Genomic DNA, 10,555 nt, shown 5'->3' on the forward strand with positions numbered 1-10,555 from the left:
ATCGCAAAGTGTGGTTGCACTATTACTATCACGTATGGTCTCCCGTGTGTTTATGCTATTGCTAAAAAAGTGAGATTAGGTGAGCCAATAACAATGAATGAAATCACTCCTTATTGGAAGAGACTTAGTTTTGATGATGATGGTTGTGTCGAAGAAGATTCGAATATCTCTATTATTTCCGAATTGGAGACGATACAAGGGAGGTTTTCGAAGGCTGATGACAACACGAAATTATACATCAAAGAACAATTGTGGAGGATTGGATTTCGTGAAACAACCGACATGAAACCGCCGTCTCAACCCGTTAAGACAAAAGGTGCTTCGAATGCGGAAAATCTCGAATGCGAAAAAGTCAAAATTGAAACCACCAATAAATTTAGCCGGCGACAATTCTTTTCATGTATTTATCTAGTTCCGAAGTGTAATATATGCACTCTATAACATTGCAATATAATGTTTTTTTGTGTTTGTGTGTTTTGTATTCTAAATTTTGTTGCTACTGCTACTACTTGCTGTTCTGCTAAAAAAATAGTAGGAAAACTCCTGTAGATCCATCTATGGAAGGGTATTACAATAAAAATTTTAGGTCTTTACCGTATATGCATCTACGGAAAGGTGTTACATATGACCCTTCAGTGGATACATCTATGGGTCTTTATGTGACAGACATTGTGTGGTCCATATTCTCTAAAGGCTTATATAAATTTGGGGTTTCTAGGTTTGCATTACACACAAGCACAATCCCTAAACACAAACACAAAAATGTCTCGCATTAGACCAGATGGATGTCACCGAACATCAATGAACCGTCTTGATCCTAAACCGGAATACCGCATAAGGGATGGACATGTCATTCTATCTTCTGTCAAACCACTAGTGCCGGTGAAGTTTTGGAATATCCAATCCTTCGACCAACTCAATAGGACTATCATGTCTTTTTTAGAGGGGGAATGCAAACCCGGAGAAGAAATCAAAAGGATCCATAGGCTTAGAACAAGTACCTTGTTTGCGACCGGAAAAACGAAACGTTTGTGGGTTGAGGTGAAATTCGACATGGATTGCATTCAAATTATGTATGGATTAGATGACATTGTTTTAACCGTTGTAATTTCTTAGATCTATTAGTTTTCTTAATTTTCTTTTTGAAATTTCGTTGTAATATCGATTAATCAATGAATTAATGCAATGTCTTTTATAGTTAAAAATGCTTCTGCTCTGGTTTTCTGGGTCTGGATTGATTCCGTAGATGCATCTACATAAGACTTCCGTAGGTGCATCTACGGAACAGAACAATGTTAAACAAAAAATAATGGTGCTTCCGAAAATATATTTACGAAAATCCGAGAGCAAAATAGTCAATTCAATGGTGCGTAAAAAGGGTATAGGGTTGGTAGAGAAATTTCCTTTTATTTATTAAAAATGAATGTAGTAATGTAGTATTATCATTTAAATTTGTTAAGGACACCAAAAATATGTGTGCCTACTAAATAATTCCTCCGGTCTCAAATATAAGCAACAAAAAAATAATTTCTATGATCTTAAATATAAGCAAAATAAATCAATATTTATTACATTCAATGTCACTATTCTAAATATACCCCTACAATTTTTTACATTTTAAATGTTGGCAAAATAGGGGTAGAATTAGAAAGAGAGTAAAAATTAAATGCATTGAGACATTCTCCTTAATGGGTGAGTTTTTTTTTGCAAATTTGCTTATATTTGAGACCGCATGGAGTATACTGGTATATAGGATTAATATATTTTTATTCAATTCTAATTGATTTATTCTTTGGATTTAACCTAGCAAATTCTGCAGCCCCTATCCCCCACTGTCATTCAGCACCGCCCTTCGTTTATCCTTCCTATTGCGTTTCCTCTTCACCATCCCTCCTCCTTCCACCGTAATTCCCCACCCTTCTCTTTCCACTTTTTTTTCTTCATTATATTTTCATCACACCGAGCACAAAACTCCGTCTCGGCAGCTACTCTCGCCGTGCTGTTCTCGTGCAACACTTCCGAGGCAGCCGTGACATTGATTCACGCCGCCATTATCGCCTTTAATAACTACCTAGGTTACGCTTTATTATTCTCTGATTTTACAATACTCTTCATCTTAACAGTTATCGAAAATTACTTGCAGTTTTGGAAGTTGTTGAACACTGTAAAAAAATCATGGAGAAGCCTGAAAATCATCTCAATACTGACGATATCAGTGAAAAGTAAGCTTGTGCATTTGTTTTTGCTTATATATGCTTCAATTATTGCTCGCGTAGTTTCCAATTTTTATCTGAATACACACTCAGGTCACTGAATTAAATTGGAACTCTGTAAGATTAGGTTAGTTAATTCAGCATTCAATTTATTTATTATTGTGTTTTCAGAGAAGCATCTCAGCTTGCTGCATTGTTGAAAGAAATGAAGGAAGGACTTGATAATGTTAACCGCAAAATTCAAACTTTAACTGCCAAGGTTGAAATGCACTTTTTCTGTTATTAGCGAGTTTCATTATATGATAGCAATATAAGTAAGTTGATTTTTAATGTGTATTTGCGTGTTTCTTATATCAGGTGAAAGCTCAGAGTTCTACCGCAGATGGATTCAGTTATCTCGAAGCTAAAAATTTGCTTCTTTTGAATTATTGTCAATCCCTTGTTTATTATCTATTGCGAAAGGCTAAGGGATATTCTATAGAAGAACATCCCGTTGTTCGAAGTATAGTTGAGATCAGATTATTTTTAGAAAAGGTCTTTTTTATTCTTGTGTGTCAACTTTATATATTTAAGTTTGACTATGGTGTGTATCTGACATCCAGCTTTCTGCTGCAGATTCGTCCTATTGATAAAAAACAGCAATACCAAATCCAGAAAGTTATTAAAGCTAGTGAAAGTGCAGCAAGTAATGCCAATGAGAAGGTGCCGGCTACGTCCAGTAAGAGTGAGGACGTTTCAAAGTATCGACCAAATCCTGATGGTCTTATTAGCAAAACACAACCAACCGCCCAGGTGAGTTTATTTAATAATATCAAGTGAAAATTTGAGGTGCGGAGTGTGATAGTATGATGCAAAAGATATTTGTGTGCTGTCTCTCTAACTTAATTCGTTTATGCTATAGGAAGGTGATGGTGACGATGTGTATCGTCCTCCTAGAATTGCTCCTACTTCTATGGATATGGATAAATCTTCAAAGCAAGAAAGAAATGCCATCCGAAGAGATAGAGAAATTCTGAAACAGGCTAAGCAAAGCGATTTTATCAGAACAATGGTGAATGATATGGAGGAAAGACCTGAAGAGGTGACATTATTAGTGTATTTTGGGTGTGGAATCATAACTACTTAATGAGTTTATGTAATGGTTTGTGTTTGCTGCTTACTACACAGATACGAGATTTTATGGGAAATAGCAGAGAAGTGGATAAGTATGTTAGCCAACAGGACGAGCGTTCTAGGCAAGAGGAGGAACTATTCACCCGTGTTCCTATGACGAAACAGGAGAGGAAGAGAGAGAAGTACATGAAGAAAGCAACAAATGGGTATGGGGAATGCCTTTCTAAAAGCATCAAATGCACGATGGCAATTTTACTTATTTTTTACTTACTCTTACTTCTGTGTTTATTTTTTCCAGGATGCAAGGCATAACAGAAAGTTTATTTGATGAAGTCAAAGGATTACACTTTGAAGATGATTCTGGTGAGCAAACAATGGGCTTCAAAAAGGGTAGCAAAAGAAATGGGAAGCATGGGAAGCTGAAGAAGCGAAAGGCATGTGTCTCTTTGATTTTGATCCTTTGAAATTGTTACATGAAAACATTAATAATAATACACTTTCTTAACATTGGAATGGTACACTTTAGTTCAATTTTGGTGGATGTGATTTGTGCTCTGTTGCATCTGCATTGCGGATAACAAACTTAATCATTTGATGATCACCTTCTAGAAACTCATTTTCTGAGGTCCCTTCCCTTTGTTCCTTGTGTGTCACTAACTATCTAATGTTTTGTGATGAGTGATGAACCCATGCTGTTTAACCTCATAGATGCTCATTAAAATCTAAGGTTACCTTTAGCTAATAAATAGTGTTATTGAGATCCATATCTTCCAAATACATGTTATTTCCTGTTACCTTGCCTCCGTAGTAAGCAAGCATGATTATTTGGTTATTGATATAGTCACACTTGTCATGTCGCACTCAACCAATTTCTGGTTATGAATAATTTCTACTATATTCACCTGTTATGACTATTCTGAATTATGTAGTATGTACTATACAACATAGTCGGAACTGGTTTGAAGATTACCATGGGAAGAAATATAATTTAAATGCCCTTTGAAACCGATTACTCACTTTAAAGTATTTGAAAATTCAATTCCTTCCAGCACTTTTCCTTTACGTTTGGAAGCAAAAAGTGATATTTCCTCAAGCTATGTGCCCTTTTCTTTTCAACTATTTTTAGCATTCTGTGTCATTGCGCGTAATACATATTCATATATCGTGTGCAATTCAGTATGTTGAATTATATTGTTTCAGTTGAGCTATAGGGACTAACTAACAATTTTGGATTCCTTGCAGAGGAAACATTGAAGAAAGAAAATTTGGGGTTCGACCTACTACCAGACCACTGTTATTTGGAAATACTGCATGCTCTTGGAGGAAGTAATGCAAGTGAGTGTTTAAGCCCGAGTTGGATTGCTGCATTCCTCACTCACTGTGGCTAAACAAGTAGGGATTGTAGATTTAATTTTTGTTATTATCATAGTCATCATCGAAATTGGCTCGTGCTTAGGTTTATTGAGAACTTGGATTTGAGATTTTAGAAAAAATGAAATGATTGTTTATTGGCTGATGTATTTTAAACAAGTAGAGGTGAACTGTAAAGCAAATTAAACTTCATATTACTGAATGCGAACCTTTCTAATTTGTGTTCTCATTACTCCGGTCCGGTCCGTGTCTAGCTACCAATGTAGGCTTGGTACCCGCCCTTCCTCTCTATCACTTCAAACTTTATTGGAGTGACTGTTTGCCATATCATATATTATGTGATATTACTATTTTTTGAATATATATCGTAATTTTCAATTTTTTACATAGTAAAGCCAATTATTTTTTTTTAGAATATCTTATCTCATTCCATAGGTTTCTCACATACCATCTGCGTTGTCAAACTTGCCCTTATGTTTTTGGAGGTATATCTCCGGAAGTACTTTTTTTGATTTTACGTTGATTTGTTCCGTAGATACATCTACGAAATCTTTTTTAATTGAATTATTTGAGAGTTTTCCCAAATGTTTCTCAATTTAAAATACTTCTATAGATGCATCTCCAGAAAAACACAAAATTTGAAGTTTCAAGAGGTGTATCTACAGAAACCAGGGACATAAATGTAATTGTGCCGAGTGCCCAAGAGTATTATGGAGTGGTAATAAAATTTTTAAAAGTAAATGATCTCGCCTTTACTGATCAAAGTTACTGCATGCGGGCTATCCAATTTCACTTTCTCAAGTTTTTAACTTGCCACCCTTCAATGTATACCTATTTCCCATAAATTATAATTGGTAAAAAAATTCACTTTCTTGTATGCTAAAAATTCACTTTCTTGTATGCTGTGAAATTTGAAATTTTTGGTACGATTTTTTTTTGCATTTTGTGATTTGCATTTATAATGGAAATTTAAGAAAATTCAGTATATTCTGGGAAAAAACATTCATTTTTACCCGGTTTTATGAAATTGCCGTTGGAGAATTATCGGGAAAATTGAAAAATTCCGAAATCTTGTGGAAGAATTGAAAAATTCTGCAACCTGTTAAGAATTTAAACGTTTTTCCGTCTCTATGATAATGATTGTTTATTATTGATATTTTGTGAATAACAAATGTTTTCCTTCCGAGCCGAAGTATTAGCATGGACACATTTCATTGATAAACAATATGGTATTATTGTTGTCACTGTTCGTTCTAATATTGCAAATGAAATGTGAGAGAGGAGAGATAAAATTGATTATAGGTTGTAAGAGAGGAGGAAACTACAAAAAGAATAATTCATCTGAAAGCAAAAGTTTCTCAGAGAGCATTTATAGTATGAAAGTTAAGTGTCCTTTTAGGCGGAGATATGTGCTAAGTGGTAGCAGTTGGAAGGTGATAGTTGGGCGCGGGTTGCACAATAATCAACTATATAAGGATTTAGATGACCATGACATACTGGGCCGCCTAAAAGATCATGAAAGACAGTTTGTGAATGACATGACGAAGTACAATATAACTCCAAGGTACATAGTTGCTGCTTTGAAAGACAAAGATCCACGAAACCTCATGAGTGTTACTCAAGTGTACAAGGCTAGAGCTACATACAACATGAGCAAGAAATATCCATTGACGGAAATGAAACTGTTGTTGAGTTCATATTTATGGAGAAAAATACATGTGTTGGACTAAAAATATGGATGACTCAAATGTTTTGCTAATATATTTTGGACACATTGTAATTAAGTGAAGTTGTTGAATACTATGTTTTATTTGGTGTTGACTTTTGACCTCACATACAAAACAAATAGGTAATGGCTACCACTACTTTAAGAATGTAGAATTTAATTTATTTTTTTGTTGATTAGATGTTGATTATTGACTATGTATCGTCATCCTATAGCGACTATCACTATTTGTGATTGTTGGCGTAACGTCAATAAAGTTGACGTTTTCGGTTGACTGTGCCTATTTAGACATGAAAGGGAGGAGAACTTCACACGAACACTGGAGAAGCTTAAAAAATTGTTCTCTTCTAAGAAATTGCTACCAAAGATTATAGAGACAGACCGAGATTTTGCGCTGATGAGTGCCATGGAAGTTGTGTTTCCAAACTTAACTCATATGTTGTGTACGTTTTATATTTCAATAAACGTTAGTTTGAAGTGTAAGAAGTATGTTAAATCAGAAAGGAAAGAACACGTCATGGATCTATGAAACAACATCATGTATTCAAGTAGAGAGACTGAGTTTGTGGAACACTTGAAGTGTTTTGAGGTTGTTTGTGCTAATATCCCTTTATTTGTTAAGTATGTGAGTGAAACATGGTTTACATCTTATAAAGAAATATTTGTTGCTGCTTGGACTAATATAGTCACTCATTTAGGAAACACAACAACGAATAAGTACATGGATGTGGGTTTGAAGTTATTACATTACTAAACATAATTTAACATATATTTATATCATGGTTTTCAGGGTGAACTTTGCCCATTGGAGACTAAAAAACATGTTGACTACGAGCCTGAGAGATTTATACCGAAGTTGGAATGTTGTGAACATCATGTTGAAGTTGCACCTAGGATCAATCAGAGTGTCGCTTCAAAAAAGTATTGTCAACATTGAGCATCAGTATAACACTCCATTTTACACCAGATTGCACGATTTCGTTTCAAGACAGTGTATACAACACATTGAAAAGGAGCTAGAAATGGTAAAATTAGTTGGCGTCAACCAAGGTACATGGGGTTGTTTCATTAGAAAACACATGGTTTACCATGTGCGTCTCTACTTGCCGATTTCCAAATACTAGGTGATCCTGTTCCTTTAGTATGCTTTAATTTGGAAGAGAATGATCTTGTTTCTGACATGACATTAAACATGGTGCAACCTAAAAGCATACTTGCAATCTTTGAAATGGAAAAGACCTCATAATGTCTCAAATACAAAATAAGTATACAATGTTCGTGCCTGAAACAACTAGGCGATAAGAGGTCCAAGAACTGAAATCAACAATTGTTGAAGGGTTTTGATAATGATCATTATGTATCTAGGTACATATTGTACGAGGATGGAGAAACTGTTCGAGATATATTTTGTACTTATCCTGATTCCATCAAGTTGTTCAACACATTTTCAACTGTGCTCATAATTTATTTAACATATAAGACCAACTAGTATAAACTTTCACTTTTGGAAATTGTTGGTGTTACTTATATTTTTGAAAAGTCAAGAAGAGGACAACGTTACTTGGGCTTTAGAAGTGAGCCAGACTATGTAAAAGGACCAAGAAAACATTCCAAAAGTAATTGTGATCGATCATATTATCGTATTGATGAATTCGATTGTAAAGGTGTTTCTTACATCATATGCATTACTTTGTAGGTATCACTTAACAAAAAAAGTGAGAAGTAGGTTTAATCATGCGGTAGGGATAAAAAAAATCAAGGGTGAAGATGAAAAAATGGTCAAAGTTGGTGTGATATTGGAAAGTATAATGGACATCTGAAATGTTATAATTAATTCTTCCGCAGAAGAGTTATGTGCTGAAAATGTAATACATTTCAGGAGGGTGTGTAATAAATATTTGAATTTCTTGAAATATGTTGAAAGTACAATTATAAACCAGGTGAAGTAGAATACTATTTGTGCTTGGACCGATCAGGTTAGACACTTTAGAAATACAACAACTAACAAAGTTAAATATGATCACGCTACATTGAAGAATTGGTTGGAAAATAGTAAATGTGATTTATGTAGAGATTGGAACTCTATGAACTAAATTATGGAAAATAAGTATAACGAGATACGGACATCATTTGGTCGCATTGTTACACACTGTTAGGACACATATTTAGAGAAACTATTTATTCACATGTGATGGGCAATATATCTCGAGCGGGGTTGAATTTTATTTATCATAAAGTCAAGCGAGCAAAGTAAATAGGTTCAAATAGCTCAAAGTATGGTTGTACACTTAGGAAGTCATACAATCTTTCGTGTGCTTGTTTAATTTCACAGAATATGAAACTTGATAAACCCATACAAATGGATGAGGTTTACAGACATTAGAAAAGACTTCGATTTGATAATGACGGCGAATTAAATATATCTTTCATGACCAAATGTGAAGTGATTTAAGCGATATTTTTGAAAGTTGATACAACATGAAACTGCACATTAAGAGCATATGAGAAATATTTTCTATCCAAAAACGACCTATTTGAAACCACAATCGGAACATGTAAAAATAAAGGGTGCTCTATAAAAGGTCAAACCAACACATAGTTACAATTCAACGAAGCAATCTCCTTATTTCGAACATGTTGACACACATTTTTCGGATTCTCCAACTTCAAAATCTCAAAAAAAATGTTTTCCAAGATGCTCACTTTAGAAAATCATCTATGCACCACCTTTACCAAAAATCAAATAGATTGAAGAGATGTCAATTTTTATATGCACAAATAAATTTAACAAGATTGTAGATGTTAAGGGTGTCGTTAATTGCGATTATCTCGTTGTTTCAACTTTGCTCGATAGAGGAGTGGGGAATCATACACTTGTCTTTCAATAACTTCTTAAAAAGTTGAAGGCGCATAGGCAATCATACACATCACTATACGGAAAAAAAGAACATTTTGATGCAGTTAATGAATTTTTTATTCCTTGTGTAAACGATTTGGCACTGGAGAAAAAATGGATGCACTTCCTTGAAATGGGTCACCTTACAACAAATGTGTCGATATGTCAAGATTTGACTTCTCGAAGACATTTTTTCCACTTCAAAGTGACCCACCAAAATATTCAATCGGGTGCATTATGTGTATTGGACAACTTTCAAAATCACTATATTTCGTTTAAGTTTATTTGAAACTAGGATGTCCTATACCACAGATATTACCGAAGTGAACAACTCACTACACAAAGGAAGTTGAGACTTGACTGAATAACTTTTCGAATAGGATGGAAGAATTCACCAAATTGAGCGATTGAAAGAGAATCAAATAAGCAAAATTCAAAGGTAGAACCACTCGTACATATAGATTTAGCTGATGAAACATATTTTGATGCATTTTGATTGCTATTGTCAACAATATAATCCTAACACATTTTGATACATTTTAATGTATATACGACATTATTTATATAAATATAAATTATAAAATTTTCTACGTTAATGTAAAAAGTTTCTCTTTATGAATAAAACATTATGCGAAAACAATTTCTGCAAAACAACCATTAACAGAGTTTAATCCAAAATTTAAGTTCCAGACAAACCTTTTTTCTTGTGTTTTTCTAAATGTAATTGGATTATTCCGAAATTTAAGTTTCAGAATACCCTTTGAGATAAGATTGAGTTTATGAGGCCTATATTGTTCTAAAACTTGTATAAATATGAGTGTCTCTCATGTTGTTAATATAATCACCACATAATGTCTCAATATTCATATCTCGCATTTGTGAATTCAACGGCGGGAGACCCTATCTTAAATTTAGGTTCAGAGTTCACTTGCTTGTCGATCTTAAATCCACACTAGAGAATCTGTTGTGATACCTAGACAATCGAAGAGTTGTGAAACTCTATTATCGTTCACACTCGACTCACAACGAAGAGGGATACAATTCAACAAGATTGAGGTGAAGACATATGACGATTTAACTGTTATGTGGAGTAGATTTCATCGTTATGAAACAAAAAATTTGATCAAGGTGGATATGACAGTTGCAAGATCGGCCGAAGATATTTTAAAGATGTTGAAACGTCCTCAACCATCTCTTGATAATGAAATGTAATAGTAGATTTATTTTAGTGAATAT

At 34.1% G+C, this 10,555-nt stretch overlaps 1 protein-coding gene across 2 annotated transcripts; it reads left to right on the top strand.

Moving 5' to 3' along the window:
* The first annotated feature begins 1,768 nt into the window (after positions 1 to 1,768).
* Positions 1,769 to 4,914, top strand: LOC131655375 (uncharacterized). 2 transcript variants are annotated; one of them, XM_058925257.1, is made up of 9 exons: positions 1,769 to 1,904; positions 2,144 to 2,222; positions 2,385 to 2,472; positions 2,571 to 2,747; positions 2,829 to 3,005; positions 3,115 to 3,294; positions 3,381 to 3,532; positions 3,625 to 3,760; positions 4,569 to 4,914. In XM_058925257.1, the coding sequence occupies exons 2-9, from the start codon at positions 2,176 to 2,178 to the stop codon at positions 4,578 to 4,580; spliced, it is 969 nt and encodes a 322-aa protein (XP_058781240.1). In that variant the 5' UTR covers positions 1,769 to 1,904; positions 2,144 to 2,175; the 3' UTR covers positions 4,581 to 4,914. The 2 variants fall into 2 exon arrangements, with proteins under 2 accessions (XP_058781240.1, XP_058781241.1); XM_058925258.1 differs by lacking the exon at positions 1,769 to 1,904 and adding an exon at positions 1,918 to 2,075.
* The last annotated feature ends 5,641 nt before the right edge of the window (positions 4,915 to 10,555 follow it).

The sequence above is a fragment of the Vicia villosa genome, linkage group LG3, assembly GCF_029867415.1.
Source record: "Vicia villosa cultivar HV-30 ecotype Madison, WI linkage group LG3, Vvil1.0, whole genome shotgun sequence".
In the NCBI taxonomy this organism is placed as follows: domain Eukaryota; kingdom Viridiplantae; phylum Streptophyta; class Magnoliopsida; order Fabales; family Fabaceae; genus Vicia; species Vicia villosa.